At 59.2% G+C, this 15,609-nt stretch overlaps 8 protein-coding genes across 8 annotated transcripts; 2 read left to right on the top strand and 6 right to left on the bottom strand.

The window, feature by feature from the left end:
- Positions 1-184: 184 nt before the first annotated feature.
- On the bottom strand, positions 185-1,233 carry CcaverHIS019_0205380 (uncharacterized protein; the record flags this gene model as incomplete). The annotated part of the gene is made up of 4 exons (XM_060597560.1): positions 185-270; positions 305-431; positions 465-1,051; positions 1,224-1,233. The coding sequence occupies 4 exons, from the start codon at positions 1,231-1,233 to the stop codon at positions 185-187; spliced, it is 810 nt and encodes a 269-aa protein (XP_060454442.1).
- Positions 1,234-2,054: 821 nt separating this feature from the next.
- cox5 (uncharacterized protein) lies at positions 2,055-3,199 on the bottom strand (the record flags this gene model as incomplete). The annotated part of the gene is made up of 3 exons (XM_060597561.1): positions 2,055-2,105; positions 2,141-2,358; positions 2,959-3,199. The coding sequence occupies 3 exons, from the start codon at positions 3,197-3,199 to the stop codon at positions 2,055-2,057; spliced, it is 510 nt and encodes a 169-aa protein (XP_060454443.1).
- Positions 3,200-4,479: 1,280 nt separating this feature from the next.
- Positions 4,480-5,466, bottom strand: CcaverHIS019_0205400 (uncharacterized protein; the record flags this gene model as incomplete). Its single annotated transcript, XM_060597562.1, has 2 exons — positions 4,480-5,264; positions 5,373-5,466. The coding sequence occupies 2 exons, from the start codon at positions 5,464-5,466 to the stop codon at positions 4,480-4,482; spliced, it is 879 nt and encodes a 292-aa protein (XP_060454444.1).
- A 993-nt stretch (positions 5,467-6,459) lies between these two features.
- CcaverHIS019_0205410 (uncharacterized protein) lies at positions 6,460-7,362 on the bottom strand (the record flags this gene model as incomplete). The annotated part of the gene is made up of 5 exons (XM_060597563.1): positions 6,460-6,743; positions 6,778-6,862; positions 6,895-6,954; positions 7,054-7,283; positions 7,341-7,362. The coding sequence occupies 5 exons, from the start codon at positions 7,360-7,362 to the stop codon at positions 6,460-6,462; spliced, it is 681 nt and encodes a 226-aa protein (XP_060454445.1).
- A 65-nt stretch (positions 7,363-7,427) lies between these two features.
- CcaverHIS019_0205420 (uncharacterized protein) lies at positions 7,428-8,349 on the top strand (the record flags this gene model as incomplete). Its single annotated transcript, XM_060597564.1, has 5 exons — positions 7,428-7,458; positions 7,490-7,597; positions 7,666-7,774; positions 7,912-8,020; positions 8,053-8,349. 5 exons carry the CDS (start codon positions 7,428-7,430, stop codon positions 8,347-8,349), a joined length of 654 nt encoding a protein of 217 aa, XP_060454446.1.
- Positions 8,350-8,575: 226 nt separating this feature from the next.
- Positions 8,576-10,562, bottom strand: CcaverHIS019_0205430 (uncharacterized protein; the record flags this gene model as incomplete). Its single annotated transcript, XM_060597565.1, has 4 exons — positions 8,576-9,161; positions 9,220-9,871; positions 9,912-9,967; positions 10,006-10,562. 4 exons carry the CDS (start codon positions 10,560-10,562, stop codon positions 8,576-8,578), a joined length of 1,851 nt encoding a protein of 616 aa, XP_060454447.1.
- A 313-nt stretch (positions 10,563-10,875) lies between these two features.
- On the top strand, positions 10,876-12,171 carry CcaverHIS019_0205440 (uncharacterized protein; the record flags this gene model as incomplete). The annotated part of the gene is made up of 1 exon (XM_060597568.1): positions 10,876-12,171. The coding sequence occupies one exon, from the start codon at positions 10,876-10,878 to the stop codon at positions 12,169-12,171; it is 1,296 nt and encodes a 431-aa protein (XP_060454448.1).
- A 223-nt stretch (positions 12,172-12,394) lies between these two features.
- On the bottom strand, positions 12,395-15,606 carry CcaverHIS019_0205450 (uncharacterized protein; the record flags this gene model as incomplete). The annotated part of the gene is made up of 5 exons (XM_060597569.1): positions 12,395-12,781; positions 12,817-13,458; positions 13,494-15,279; positions 15,472-15,514; positions 15,597-15,606. 5 exons carry the CDS (start codon positions 15,604-15,606, stop codon positions 12,395-12,397), a joined length of 2,868 nt encoding a protein of 955 aa, XP_060454449.1.
- Positions 15,607-15,609: the final 3 nt, after the last annotated feature.

Consider the following 15,609-nt stretch of genomic DNA (forward strand, 5'->3'; position numbering starts at 1 on the left):
CACCCTTCGCGCGTAATCATAGACATGCATCACACTTCACACGGAGGAAGAGGCTGTAGGTAGAGGTTGACGGCGGAGCCGAGATGCTGATAGCGGACGGCGGGTACGCGTGGTCTGACCCTCAGTACTCGCGTCTCGACAAACTAGGTCCTCATGTCACCATTTACATCGCGCTCCAGCTCGTCTAAACGGCAGTATGCCCACCATCCACCACAAGATCCGCCCCCGTCATGAAGCTCGACGCGTCTGAAAGCAAGAAGATGGCAGGGCCTGGGGTCAACTCGTACTCGTCCTGCCGACTCACCACGGAACTCGTCAACGGTACTAAGGCGGCCCAACAACGAACCGTCCAGCCAAGTCTTTTCGTACTCTGGTTCCTGCTGGAGCAGAGCATCAGTCAACGCTGTGCGGATATACCCCGGCGACAGAGTCTATTTATCAGCTTGCCCTTGCATAAAACTGACATTGACCCGGATTTTGTCTCCCCACTCCATGGCGAGGTTTCGGGCCAACTGGACAACTCCGGCCTTGGACGCATTATACGCTGCACAGTCTAGGCCCTTATTGGCTACGCGGCCACTCATGCTGGCCACGAGCACGACTGATCCGCCCTGCCCAGTGAAGGAGCGTGCAAAGGCCGCACTCATCAGGAATGAGCCGGTCAAGTTGATGTCGACTACCTTGCGCCACATGGAGGGGGCAATTTCGGTGGCGGGCTTCAAGAATTGGATACCGGCAGAGTTGAAGAGACCCTTGACAGGGTGGGTGGGGCGGGCAGAGGAGAAGGCAGCGTCGACGGCAGAGGCGACGGCGTCAGCGTCAGTCACGTCCAGGCTGATCCAGGAGAGCTTGGCGTGGTGAGCAGCGGCGGTAGCTTGCGCGGCGGTCCAGTCGGATACAGAGTCGGGGTGGTCGGGGGAGATAAGGTCGAAGACGACGACGTCTGCGCCGCTTTCCAGAAGGGAGACGGCGATGCTGAGGCCGAGGCCGCGCACACCGCCGGTGACTAGGATCGTGCGGTTGGATAGCGCGAAGAGGGAGGAGGTTGGGGCTGGGGTTAGGGGGGGGGGGGGGGGGGGGGGGGGGGGGGGGGTAAGAGGGGGGAGGGTGAGGGGAAGAGGGGGGAGGGTGAGGGGAGGAGGGGAGGAGGGAAGGAGGGGAGGAGGGAGGAGGGAGGAGGTTAGGGGGAGGAGTGGCCGACCTCCACCGGGCCCCACACTAACTCGGCGTCATCTTGATCTTGGTCTTGCACTTGATCTTGAACTTGTCGACGGTAGAGCAGAAGGAAGAGATAGCAAGCGATGTAGAGGCGCGCTATATGATGGATGTGTCAGGCCTGATGTAGAGGCGCTCTATATAATGGATGTGTTGGGCCTGGGCCAGGCTCTGACCGTCTATCTCGGTGCCCAGGTCCCAAAGCCGGGCCGGACATTGCGCCTTGCCATCGAGTTGATACGTACATAAAGTACACGAAAGGCGTTTCGGGGATACGGATCCGTTGCATTGCACTGGGCATGTCCGAATCCGTTGCATCACACCGGCATGTCCCACTAGCCACTAGGGCTGTTGACCTCGATGGCGGATTTCTTGTGGACTCGGCGGAGGCAGACCAGTTCGACCAGTTCCTCGGCTGCCCACCTCGTCCCACCTCGTCATGGGCCGTGATTGGCAGGTTGGCGCCCGAGATACGCAAGCGACATGATGTCGATGCAACCTGGCTGCACTCTGGTTGCACTCTGGTTGCGGACTACATGCACGTACAGATCATGCAGAACCTTGCATGTGGGCCAACGCGGGCACGAGGGCACGGGCGCAACGGCCCAGCCATCGGCATCTCCGCTTCGATCTGTCCTATGCCGTTGCGCACATCGCCGCCACACCACGCTCATCACACACGCAAACACGAACACGACACGCTCAGCCCACGCGATCCCCCCACCCCCCACTCCCCACCTCCCACCCCCACCCCCCACGCCCTACGCAACGCGTGCAATGCATCGGCGCCGCTATGCAAATACGATTCATCCTTTTCCGACTTTCGGTATCGGACGCGTTTAAACCATAACCATACCCTTGCCCTTGTAGCCCTCGGACGAGATACCAGACTGCTTGTCAGCTGCAACTGTTGTTTTCGACTCACGATGGGGTTCGACTTCTGCTCCTTGAGGTATGCGTTCGACTGCTCCTGGTACTCCTTGTTCCAGGTGTTGACGGGAGGGGGGGCCTGCGAGCGGACGGCGGCGAAGATGCCGACGGCGAGCGCAACGCCAGCGAGGGTGCCGGCAAAGACCTTCATCTGACCTCCGGGGGGAAGGATGGGGGCGCGGGGTCCGTGGGGGCCAAACGAGACGAAGTAGGCTTGGGTTAGTGGTATTCTCGCATAGGCAGCAAGCAGAAAGCGAGGAGGGGAGTAGCAAAGCACGAGATGTAGCCAAGCATCGCGCAGGTATGTGGAGAGGCGGCGAGATTGGGAGGAGTATAAGGTTAACGGGGATTGGACGCATGGACGACACGGCACAGGGGCTGGCGTCTCGCCTCAATGTCAAGTGGAGGTTGGTTTGGGTGCCGAGGCCCACTTGGGTTGACAGTGAGAGCAAAGCATTCCAGTACGTATGCTCAAATGTCATGGCCGACATTGGGGGGCCGTAGTGAATCATGTGCGATCAAGGATGGACGATAATCTGTCATGATATGCGGTCCGGCACAACCCGGGGCTTGTGGTTTGTGGGTCTTGGAGGTCGCCAAAAGAAATGTCGCCAGTTGGACAGTGCCGACGAGGCATTTCTTCGTAGGCACCAAGTCTCAAAGCCTCAGAGCATCGCAGCGCATCCATGATGTGCAAGCTCTGCCAAAGCTCGCCAAAGCTCTGATGCCTCATGACATGACTCCAAGCTCTGCCTGCAATCTGCTTCTCCTTGCCCTCCTTGCAGCATCTCGCTCGACTCGGTCGCAACTCACCAGCCTTCTTCTCGTCAACGGTGAGCTCCTTCCAGTCCTTCTTCTGGATCTCCTCGAGGGCCTGGTAGACCTCGGCCTGCTCCGCGGCCGGGAGCGACGACCACGACGCCTCAATGTTGCCGAGGAGAGGGGCCGACGAGTTGGAGCTCTGGTTCACGACATGGACCGACGAGGTGGACGCGGCGCGAGTGAGGAGGCGGGGGGCGGCGGCGCGGGTGGCAGCGAGGCGGAGGAGCGACATTTTGGGGGAAGAGCCGGGAGGGCGGGGGAGGGAGAGTGGTGAGTAGATGAGAGCGAGCGAGTGATGTCGATGGAGCCGAGGTCAGAGGTCTGGCTGGTAGCTAGAGCGTTGCAGGGCTTGCAGGGGGGGGGAAGGTGTGCGTAGGTCCCGGGGGGGGGGGGAAGGCGGGGCTTGGGTGGGCTGGGGTGGGTTGATTTGGTTTGCTCTGTACTTACTGGTTAACTAAAGCTTGGGTGGAGTACGCTTAGGACGGAGGGAAAATTAATGCCGCTTGTGGCGGCCGGCCAAACTCGCATTTCAGATCCACCAATCAACATGACCTCATACCCAACTAATCAAACCTCAAAAGTCTTTTGTTCTTTCCCGAGCCAATGCACAAAGGACAAGCTGCAAGCTGCAAGCTGCAAGCTGAAAGCCACATTGCCAGCTTGTCCGCTTGTCAGCCTCTGATCATTACTGCTATGTAACGCCATGCGTCGGTCAGCCCCGACGCTTTGCTCGCTGCTCGCTGCTCGCTGCCACACAAGCCGTTCTCGCCGGCTTGTGATAGATGACTGAAACGGTGCATGGAGTTTCCGAATCCCCTCCACCTTGTTGGCAGCATGGTTGTTGCAGCATTCAGGCAGACGACGTTGACTCGGGCTCGGGACTCGCGGGCGAGACAGAATCCAGCGACCCATGATGCATGTCGGCGACCGGGACCGGGGGATACATATGCATATGCAAGTGGTGGGTTGCAGACGCGCCCGAATTCGGATCGGCCATTTTTTCCTGCCTAGAGATTCCGGAAGCGGAGCGTCTGTGCGTATCGTAGGTGCAAACGCCGTAAGTAGATAGGGCGTGTTGGAGACTCAAACTCGCAGATGCACATCAGGCGACTCTTCAAGCCAGAGACGATGTGTACACATCTAGCCTCTGCTTGGTGTCTTGTAATTGCGCCCGAGTCCAACGCGTCCACACCGTGCTTGGGAGTGTGCCACATACCGGCACGGAACGTTGGCTGTGGTCTCGTGATCTCGTGACTCGTGATCTCGTGAGCCTGACCAACTCCATTGTTTGGCATACTCAATACCGGAGCCTGACGCGTCCAAGTTCCCACACCCAAGGAACTGCAATGAGACGATATGTGACGAGCGCTGGTGTACACAACAAGATGGTAATGGTAAAAGCATGGCATTCATTGTGCCTCCCTGCCTCCCGCTAGGAAAGCAGGTGCGGGGAAATTATAGCCAAGTAGAAAAATAGTTACTCAAAGAAAAGATGCTACGGATTGAGCTAGCTTAGAAAAGAGCAGCGGCGCCAGCAACAAGAGCGACGATAGCACCGGGGGCGACGAGGTTGAGCGCTCCCGACCCCGTCGGCGACGCGGCGGGGTCCGAGGGGTTAACACCACTAGCCGTGCCAGTACCGTTAGCACCGGCACCGCCGCCCTCGGCTCCGGCGGCGGTGGGGATAGCCGCCGCACCAGTGTATCCCGAGATAGTCGACGATACGACGGCGGAAGTCTGAGGAATGTCGGTTGGGATGGCGCCGTTAGCGACGGTGAAGTAGTTTGCGGCAACAAGGGGGCCGAGCTTGCTCTGAGTAATGTATTCGGCGAGGTTGAACGTCCCGACCGGGGTGTTCTTCTGGCTGTATGCGGTGGGCGCAGCAAAGTCGGCCGGCTGCTGGAACAGGCCAAGGACGTAACGGTGAGGGCCGACGTTGGGGGGCGGGTTGGGACCAGCGTACTCTGTGATGGTGGTGCCGTTGGCATAGGCCAGGGCATAGGGAGCGCCACCAGTGGTGTTTACGTGAATAGAGTTGATGAGCCAGTGGAGAGTCTGGTTGGTGGTGTCGTTGGAACCGGCGACACCGGCATCGACGAGGATGGCAGAGTAGAGCTGGGTCTCGTTGGCAAAGGTGGTCGAGTTGGCGTTGGGGTTGACGAAGAACGAGGGGAAGGCGCTCGTCTCGTTGGCGGTCAGGTTGGCACCGACAGTCCAGTCGACAGTGCCAAACTTGCCGGTGAGGAGACCATCGGGCTTGAAGTTGTCGCCGCCGACGAGGGAGCTGAGGTCGGCGTCTGGGGGTTAGCGACGAGGTAGGAGGTGACTAGTGGCGGCTGGCGGCTGGGAACGCTGGGAACGCGCCGACCGCCACACCTCATCTGACGCGTCTTAGTCAGACTCACTCTTAAAGTTCTCAACTAGACCAGCAATCTCGCCGGCGTTGAGGTCGGCAAGGGCGCCAACAGCGAAAAGAGAGACTAGGGTAGCGAACAGCATGATCAAGATGGTTGACAAATGCAGAGGACAAGATGGGACAGATGCACCTTATATGTATGTGGGTGGAGCTTGGGAGTTGGAGCACACATCTGACCTGTCTTGTGTTGCTCTCTCTTGTTTCCCGCTGTCACGCCTGCCCACTTTGATTGAACGGCGGGTTGAGTGGGTGAGTGGAGAGAGCAGAGAGGAGCAGAGAGAGCAGCGGCGATACGCGTTTCAGACCCAAACGTGCCGTGCCGATTAATTGCGACTTGTGCCACTTTAGCCTTTAACTCTACCGGAAGAGGAAAGGACGTCACCGGCTACCCGATGTGTTGTTCAGGGATGCCATCCAGGGGGGGACGAATGACGTTTTGTGGCGTTTTGGCGTTGGACCGTGTGCTTTTCTTCCCTGTCTGACGCCAAACACTTGATAGAGTAATGTGAATCTCGTCTCTTCGTGTTCGCTGACAGATTCCTGACGTACTTTGTAGTCGTATCAAAGTTGAATCTGGGTGGGGCAAGCCTGTCGTCGTCGGTCCAACCTGCACAGCTTCTGGACCTTAATTGACTGCGCACACCCAAGCGGTCAACAGGTCATCGGCAGACGGCTCGTTCCTGTGCCTCCGCCCTCCCCCTTCCCCTGGATCCTGGCTCTGGCTGCGGCTCGGGTTACAACTCTCCATTTCGTCATGACCAGCCTGACTTTGGATACCCGTTTGGGCCCATCCGACATGTCTCCCACGGGGTAAACCACAAGTCATCTCGAGTGGCCACTCGACGCGTCGGCCTCACGCTCGCGCTCGCCATATTACTCATGTCAGTCGCGTGTGGCAAACATACGCGCCATTAATGTCTCAATCAGAATGTGATGATAAACTAATGATACATGAATGACTGACTGGTATTGACACACGTAGTCGCTCACGGCCGTCCCACATGTCTGCCTGCTACTTTTCAACTTGAACACGCCTATCCACCATCGCCCCCCACCTGTCCCACCACCGCCCCCGCCTACCCCACCATCGCCCCCCGCGTCTCGCGCCGCGCCGCAGCCCGCCTCACATTACGCGGCACAAACGCGAGGCTGCTCTCCAACGCCCCCATGCGCGCCGTGAGGTCCTCCATATCCACCTCGCTCGGCGGGTGCGGCGGCGCATGGTGCTTGCCGGGCGTTGCGCCGTGTCCGTGCTCTGCGGCGCGGAAAGGCCGGATGAGACTCGCAGCCGGGCCGTCCTCGCGCGTGATGCGGTTCAGGCCGTGACATGTGATACCAAAGTAGTATGTGTTGGGGTATCCTGCAGTTAGATCGTTACAGGCGGGTAGACGCACCGTGCTTGTCGATTAGGTGGTGACGCCTTTTCTTGGGCGTTAGGCAGACTTTTGTGCACTGGTCCAGGGGGAGGAAGCATTCGAACTGGTGTCAGGTGGGGGAAGGTGGCAACGCACAATCTTCTCTCCTCGCTCAAGCTTCTCCCTCGCAATAGGATCATGCGTCTCGGTATAATGCTACGTTCAGCGTGTCGTGTCCTGTGCCTCGCTTACCAAATCCAACAACCTTTCATTGGGGAATACGCGCCCACACTCTCGGAACTTTTGGCCCCTCACTCGATAGAACTGTTGCGGCACGAGCACTGTCGCGCCCTCGCCAATGCGTCCCGGCTTGTCGCGGACTGGCACGCGACACATCCATCGATGCATGCGGTCCTGGTGCGCTTCGAGGTCGGCGACACATGCGAAACTCTGCGCTTCAGGCCAACATGACGGCGGAAGAGTGCAGTGATACGTGTCGTCAAGGCATGGGGCGCGGTGGAACTTGGTCGGTCGTTCATGGTAGTCTAGTGGGGTTGGGGAGTGGGGTGAGAGAGGGGGCGAGTCCGAGTTGGAGCGCGCACGTTTACGCTCGCTGGCTTGCATTGGTGAGTTGACCAGATGGGTGGCAATACAGATCAAAGTGGGTGGATCACCTCCACTTCAAGAAGATGCCGCCACGGCTGATTTCGCCGAAGCGCCGTAAGGTGGTGGGTGGAGTGCTGTCACCCAGGCCCAGGGTACCCCCACTCAGTCACTCGTCACTCGTCGTCACCGTCACCAACACACACTCGACACGACTCCGTCTCCATCCACCCCAGTGTCAACCCAACGGACAAAGGTATGTCGGGCTGCCAATACCTCTGAATTGTGCAGACATGGCCAGCCAGCCAGCCAGACTCACACCAGACACTACCATGGCCCTCAAGATCGACACCGACCTGTGCCCCGTGTACGCGCCGTTCTTCGGTGCGATGGGCTGTACCGCCGCCATTGCGCTGACGTGCATTGGTGCTGCGTGAGTGCATTTGTCGCGGGATGATACATGGTGTGATGCTGACCTCCTCCACTCTTGATCCTGGTCCCCACTCTCATGTCCACTCCCCTTGCCTTGATCCACTCCCTGCTCTCATGTCCACTCTCCACTTGACGCAGCTACGGAACGGCAAAGTCTGGCGTCGGCGTCTCGGCAATGGCCGTGCTCCGCCCCGACATGATGATGAAGTGTGTCATCCCCGTCGTCATGGCCGGTATTATTGCCATTGTGAGTGGTCTAAATACACATCTGACACAAAGTACGGCCTCGTCGTGTCGGTGCTCATCTCGGGCGGCCTCACCTCGCCCATGCCCCTCTACACGGGCTTTATCCAGCTCGGCGCAGGCCTGTCGGTCGGTCTGGCCGGTCTCGCCGCCGGCTTTGCGATTGGTATCGTCGGTGATGCCGGTGTGCGCGGAGCGGCCCAGCAGCCTCGCCTGTACGTCGGCATGATTCTCATCCTCATTTTCGCCGAGGTCCTCGGTCTGTACGGCCTCATTGTCGCGCTTATTCTCAACACTGGCGCCTCGGTCAACTACAAGTGCCTCCTCGACTAAGCCACTCCTACCAACCTCCTATCCTTCCCCGATTCCCGGAGTCGCCGGCGATAGACCAGGCGCCAGTCCAAAGCTAGAACGATGCACCATTGAAGTGACCCAGACGTTACTGACAAACTGGCCATTATCCATATTTATCTAACTGTACAACAGCACAGTGACGCAAGCAAGGGTACAGCAGTGAGACACGATCAGACAACAGAGCCAGGCTCAAGACTACTCAAGACTACGCGGTTCCGACAGCCGGCGCACGCGCAGACGCACCCTGGTCGTTGGGCAGTGTGTGCTGCGCCTGGCTGGTCACGGGAGAGAGGGGCAAAGCCAAAGCCGAGGTACCGACCAGCGAGCACTCGCACTTGTCCTTGCCGTGCATGGCCGCAAAGTTGTTGATCCATATCTCAAGGACACCGACGAGTGTCTGCGGCGCCTGCGCCGGGAGAGCGTTGGGCATTGTCTCTGGCGAGGCAGACGCAGACGCAGACGCAGAGACAGACTTGGATGAACGCTTCGACGTCTTGGATGTCTGCGAGTCCGAGCTGTCCTTGCGCGAGTGCTTGTCGGCGGTCGACGCGGCGGGTGGCAGTGGGACGGCGAGGCCAGCTGGCACCATGACCCCGGGTTCCATGAGTAGTGCGAGGTCTTCGCGTGGGTCGGGGCCAGAGAGGAGTGGTGGTGCGAGCATGAGGGCGAGTTGGCGGCTACCCATACGCGTCGCGGCCTCGTACGGAACGAGGTGGTGGGCGAGGTGGAGTACAACATCGATCAATTGGGCGCGGGCGGGAGAGAGGGCAGGAATGAGCTTGGACGTTATGCTAGTGTTAGTGGTCGGGGCACATGGAAGAACCAGGGTAGTAGTAGAGTCGGACTCACTCGTCGACCGAACGCGTGTCTCTAATAATATGGTAGAGGTGCTGTCCAAACACTGGGGAGCGGAGGGTACTGATGACTTTCTTGAGCATGATGGGCGGGAGGAGAGGGTCGGATTGTGCTATGACGGCCCAATCCAAGCGCGGCTGTAGGTCGAGAGGGAGGTCCATTAGGTTCTGGAGGATTGGAGTGAGGGGCGAGTTGGACGAGCGGCGGAATATACCTTGGGTCGCAGTACTGTAGTCTAGAATAGCTTTACCAATGACGGCAAGAACGCGTGGGATGTGGCCGCCGTTCTCGGCGACAATGACCTCGATATCGCGCGCCCAATACGCCTGGCCGGGCTTGTCGTTGAGTGCCGCGCTCACGTTGGGGTGAAGCCAGCTGGCCGCCGTTCCGAGCGCGGCACTTAATGCCGAGAAGGCACCCCATGCGCCGGCCTCTTCGGACGGGGCGGCGGAAGAGGTGACACTAGACCTGCGGGCAGCGTTGGGATTCTCAGCAAGGATACGCGCTTCCTCCCCCAACGTTTGGAGGGCGAGGTCCATCCCGCGCAACGGAACATTAAAGTGAGTAAGTGCCAGTAAGGAGGGTACGGTGTGGACTTTTCCATACGACTTTGGTGAGGCGAGAGGCAGAATGACGGGAAGAATGGCTTTATGGTCAATCTTCAACGCGACGCGGTCAACTCTTACCTCTAGTCAGAGAAGACGGATGGACAATGTATAGTCGTTTGAGGTTTTTGCGAAACCTGACACCCATCAGCTTTATACAATGGGATAAGTTTACTTTCGGGGAATGCGGCTCCAATGCCATAACCACCATGCGACGCCTGGGAGGGCACGTTTGCCTCCCCCCTCAGCTGCGAGGACAATGAGGCAATAGGCACCCTCTCCCTCCTCGCCAGCCCAAGGTTCCAATCGGCCCATGAGGACCTGGAGTAATTCGTCATTACTGATTGACGACGAGACGTGGCTGATTGCAGCGAGGTTGAGGACTAGCAGAGGGTAGGGGTTTGGATCGGGGTGGTTCTCGAGGGTCGGGTAGAGGATTCCCTTGTCGACCGAGACTGAGGGGCGCCTGTGTGCTGTATTGCGTAGGATGAGATTGTCGAGTTCGTCCGAGGCTTTGTCGGGACTGAGGGCCGACGTGACGGCCCGGATTGTTCGCGACGTATAGCTCTCGCGAGGGACGTCGGGACGGCTCGTGGCGTGGCTGAGACGGTTGAGGTTGGGGTTGGTCATGAGCGGCGACGAAGAGTCACCGTCACCGACTGTGCTGGTCATACTTGTTGTCGATGGAGACGAGGATGAGTGTGGTAAGGTGGTTGGGTCGTGAGTGGCCATGATCGAGTGTTTGTACAAGACAATAGATCATTTTAATCGTCATTACCATAACAGGGGAATGAAGTAATCAACGCACAGCCTCTACCCTCTACCCCTTTTACTCCCGCGTAATACATTCCGTCAAAACCGGGTCGTTCAAGCATAATCCCCTAACCTTTGGTATCCCACGTGGTCCGGACCGGTGGTTACCGTTATTTTCAACGTCATGTTCCAAGGTACTGTATCAATCACGCCATTCCACTTTGAGTCGCATCTCATCTCCACATCTCCACCACATCTCCATCACTTCTCCATCAACACCACCCCATCTACCATGAGTCTCCTCCGTGCACTCAGCACCTCGGCCACGTCGACCGGCAAACACAAGGTGCTCGTGATTGGCGGCGGCACCGGCGGCCTCACCGCCGCCAACCAAGTATACAACCTCCTCAAGGCCCGATCTGGCGCGCCCGCCGACGGCGACATTGCCATTGTCGATGCCAACCCCAACCACGACTACCAGCCTGGCTGGACGTTGGTTGGTTCTGGCCTGGCCGACAAGCGGTCGTACCGCCGTCCTCTGGATTCGCTTATTCCGAAACAGTTTGCCCATATCAAAAGCAACGCTGCATCATTTGAGCCCGGAACAAACCAGGTCGTCTTGACGGACGGAACCAAGGTCGCGTACGATTACCTGATTGTTGCGCCGGGCATCCAGATCAATTGGGCCGCCGTCAAGGGGTTGCCGGAAGCCTTGGCCGATCCCGCCTCAAACGTCGCATCCGTGTATTCGTACGAGACGGTGGACAAGACTTGGAACCTTGTCGAAAAGTTCCAAGGCCCAGAGGCCGTGTTTACCCAGCCATTCGGACCGGTCAAGTGTGCAGGAGCTCCACAGAAGATTGCGTATATGGCCGACTGGTACTGGAAGGATAAGGGACGTAATGTCCATTCAACTTTTGTTACTGGTATGCCGACAATGTTTTCCCAGCCAATGTATGCTGGCAAACTCAACATTATCCGACAGGACAAGGGCATCGCCGGTCATTTCAATACAAACCTCACCGAGATCCGGGGCGAGACCGCCGTGTTTGACATCCTCGATGGAGAAAACAAGGGCCAGAAACTCGAGCTGCCTTTTGGCATGCTGCACGTCGTGCCGCCGATGGGTCCGCCCGACGTTATCAAAAAGAGCCCGCTGGCAGACTCTGTCGGGTGGACCGACGTCGATGAGGGTTCGCTCCAGCACCGCAAGTTTGCAAACGTTTTCGGACTGGGCGACGCATCGTCCCTCCCCACCTCCAAGACGGCGGCCGCCATCTCTGGCCAGGCACCCGTCCTCGCCCACAACCTCGTCTCCCTCATGGAGCGCGGCCAGGTCGGCAGTGCACTCTACGACGGATACACGTCGTGCCCCCTCTTCACTGGCCGCGGGTCGCTCCTCCTCGCAGAATTCAAGTACAATACCGAGCTCGCCGAGACCTTTTCCGCATTCACAAATCAGAGCATCCCCAACAGATTCTTCTACCACCTCACAAAGGACGTCTTCCCCCGCATCTACTTCTCCGACTTTATCAAGGGCACCTGGTTCGGCCGCCGCACCTTCTTCCCTCCCCAGTACGAGCAGTAATGCGCCTGTAGGAACAATCTCTGTTTCTGTAACTTGATGTATAGATGGGTTCAGCATCTGACGTGATGATAGAGACCAATGCTCATCATTGGCCTCCTCCCACGCATCCGTACCCACAACTCGCCACATCCACCCTTCAGTAACACTCTCTACATGGGTAGCAAATACGTACCAACTACGAGCCCAAATCACTAGCCGTGCTAATCATACAATACCAGAAACATTACGGGTTGGTTGGGCCCGAGGAATAGGCAATTGGGCCCGACGAATAGGCTGTTGGGCCCGAGGAATAGGTTCCACCTGCACGCGCCAGCGTGCGCGAGGCATCGAGGAGCTCAGAGTACGAGATCTCCGCAAACGCGTTGCGGCGCTTCTTGCCGCCCTTCTTGCTGTCTGACGCGGACGCAGTCCCCAGCTTGCTCAGTAGGCCCTGCGCAAGGTAGAAGAACGGCATCGCCTCCTCACAGTACGACAGCTTGCCCTGTGGGCGCGGCGAGCGGTCGCCAGTCAGTACTTCGAGCGTGAGGTTAGGCGTGAGCACTTCAGACGAGGGGCTCGTGCTCGCCGACATGCTGTTACACAGCGGGTCGTGCAGCCAGCCCTCGCGCCACTGATGTCAGCTGGAATCAGGCCCTGCAAGCTCACTCTTTGGAGCGCAAGCGCGAAACGAGCGCGGAGCCCTTCCTGCGTGCACGCGCCGAGGTCCTTGCCGTCGGAAGAGTAACAGACGTCGGCCGGCCGGAGGTGTGCAGTCGACAGCCAGAGGTCGGTCAGGTCCCTCCAGTCGCCTCGGTCACGCCGACCTTCGCCGAGGTCCATCACGCCGCGGACGAGCGTCACGACAACGGCAGTACGTGCAAATGGTCCGTACTCGCCCTCAGCGAGGACATCGCGCTGGAACTCCTTGATCGTGGGAACCTCGTCGAATCTGCCCGACGAAGCCAGCCCAAACGTGCGGCGGATAGCCTCGTCGAGCGTCATGGGACGGTACGTCTGCACCGCCTTGGCCCAGGCTTGGGCAGTTTCGGCCTGCCAGAGCGTGTTCGGCGCAGGCAGGGGAATGTTTGCAAGTTCAGAGGGCGTGATGATGGGCGAGATCGACGACTCGAGCGCCGACACCGTGTCAAGGTGATACACGAGATACGCGGTGCGGCGGCGCGACTCGAGCTGGATCCAGCGGCGCCACACGCGGTCGAGGTCTGCCGGTGCAGAGTCCGCAGGAGGAAGATGTGAGTTGGGGTCGGTGTGTTCCATCCCCGCCTGGAAGAAGCCAATCTGGCGTGTAACCTGATGTCAGCTGGCTTTTCAACTATCAAGCTTACATTAACGATGGTGCCCAAGAACATGTTGGCGTGGCGCCGCTCCTGGTCGTTGTTGGAGAGGAAGTAGGGGGCATGGTAGAGAATTAGCGCCTGAAGGAGTGCTACGTTGTACTCGGTCATGAGGACGCCCTGCGCGAGAGAGAACGACTTAACGAGCATGTTCGTCTTCTCGTGGCGGACAATCTGTCCGGCCTCCCACTCGAGTACACGGCGCTGGTCCTCGGGGTCCTCAGTGTCGGCCGCGACCTTGAAGTCGGTTCCAACACCCTCCCAGACTCCGCCTGCGGACATTGGTGACGGAGCGCTCGCAGCCGGGGTGTCACCCATGAGGAGGTTGCTGGTTGACTTATTGGTCCTGCTCAGCCGAATGCCTCCGACAGTGCAGATGGCAAACGCAAGGCACGACGCCGTGTCGATCAACTGGAACGTTGGGTCGTGGACGAACGGGAAGTGGTTAAGGACAGAGTAATATGTGCGCGCCGCCATGACGGACAGCGTGCGGAGCGGCGGCAGAGCCCAGTGTGGGATCTGGTAGCACCCAGTGAATCGGTCGGCTGGCAGGTAGAAGCGCGAGCTTTTGGGGCACTCGTCGCCTGCACGGACCAGGACCTCCTTGCTGGCAATGCGCAGCAAGGGACGCTCGGGGTGAGGGTTCGACCGAGTCTCGGGAACCTCGTTCTTGTACAGCTGCTCGAGGATGGCCTGAACCATGGCGGCCGCGTCGTCCTCGGGGATGCTGCCGTTGCCGTTGCTGTTGATGGTGCTGATGTTTGTCGTTGACAGGGTGGAGGTGGAGGTGGAGGGGGGTTGCTCCTCTGAAATAGCTGCTGCGGCAGCCGCAGCCGCAATAGCCATGGCAGTCGTCTCGTTGGACAACGGGCCGGGCGAGCTGAGTCCGGGTGAGCCAAAGTTGGGTGGGAACAAAGAGGTCATGTGGAATGAGGGGAGACGTGAAGCGTCAGACAAGGGCGAATCATCATGCGGGTTGTCAACACCAGTGCTGCCCGCCAGCCAGTCCATGGCGTTGGCGAGTGCGTTTCCCATCGACTCGGGCAGCAAAGCTCCCGGCGCCGCCGGCCGAGCCGGGTTATCGGCGGCGCCCGAGCTAAAACTCGACTCGGTCTCGACAGTCTTCTCGCCTTTCTCGGTCGTGACGGCGGCGGCCGATTCGATGGCGGCCGCAGCATCCCCGTTGCCGCTGTCGCCCGCCAGGAGGTTGAGCGTGGCCGCGTCGGTGGCCTCCCAGTTGGTGGCGCTGGCGTCCACTGGACTAGTGTCCGCGTTGGAGTTGGCGCCGGGGACGCCGCCGGGGTAGGCCATCGAGAGAAGGACAGATGCGTCCTCGAGGTGGTTCGGGTCGTGCATGTTGTGGAATGCTCCTGTGGCGTTCTGGAACATGGGCAGGAGACCCGGCGTGTAGTTCTCGGTCGAGACGGGGTTGCCATTGTAGTAGTTGTTCGACACGCCAAAGACGCCGCCGTTGCCCATCCCATTGCGGGTTAGCCTTGAACCGTATCTATCCTCATCCTCGTCTTCCTCGCTTAGCCTGGGGCGCGTGTTGGGGTGCTCGCTGACTGAGCCGCCAGACGTGCGGGCATGCTTGCGGCCGGCACTACCGCTGCCGCTTCCGCCTGGACGATGAGGGGACGCTTCACGGTCCGACGTCCGCGAGGACGAGATAGGGACAGTGGGGTGCGCCCTCGCCGGGGGCATGGGCGACTGCGATGAGCGGTCCCGGGGTGGCGGGGTGGGGTGACAGCGGCGGCGGTGGCGCAAGAGGACATCACTGAGGTTAGCTAGAACTCCAAGTATGTAAATTTACCTGCGAGCGAATGCCTTTGAGCAATCCTTGCATTGAAATGGGCGTTCATCTTGATCTGTGAATGGTCAGTGCTGTCCTAGGGCGGTTTGGTCGTGTGGCCGTGTGCCTCTTACCACACTTGCCACGCGACAGGCCACAGTGACAGTGTACACATACGTTTTCGCTGGTGGCGTTTCAAGTACTCCATACGACTGTAAGTCTGCGAAGGTGTCAGTACGTGGAGCTTAAACTCGCTTGTACGCCAAAGAAGCGCGTGTCGGCATTTGAGATAGTCGACTCACCTGTCCACATCCT

This window comes from Cutaneotrichosporon cavernicola (genome assembly GCF_030864355.1).
Source record: "Cutaneotrichosporon cavernicola HIS019 DNA, chromosome: 2".
In the NCBI taxonomy this organism is placed as follows: domain Eukaryota; kingdom Fungi; phylum Basidiomycota; class Tremellomycetes; order Trichosporonales; family Trichosporonaceae; genus Cutaneotrichosporon; species Cutaneotrichosporon cavernicola.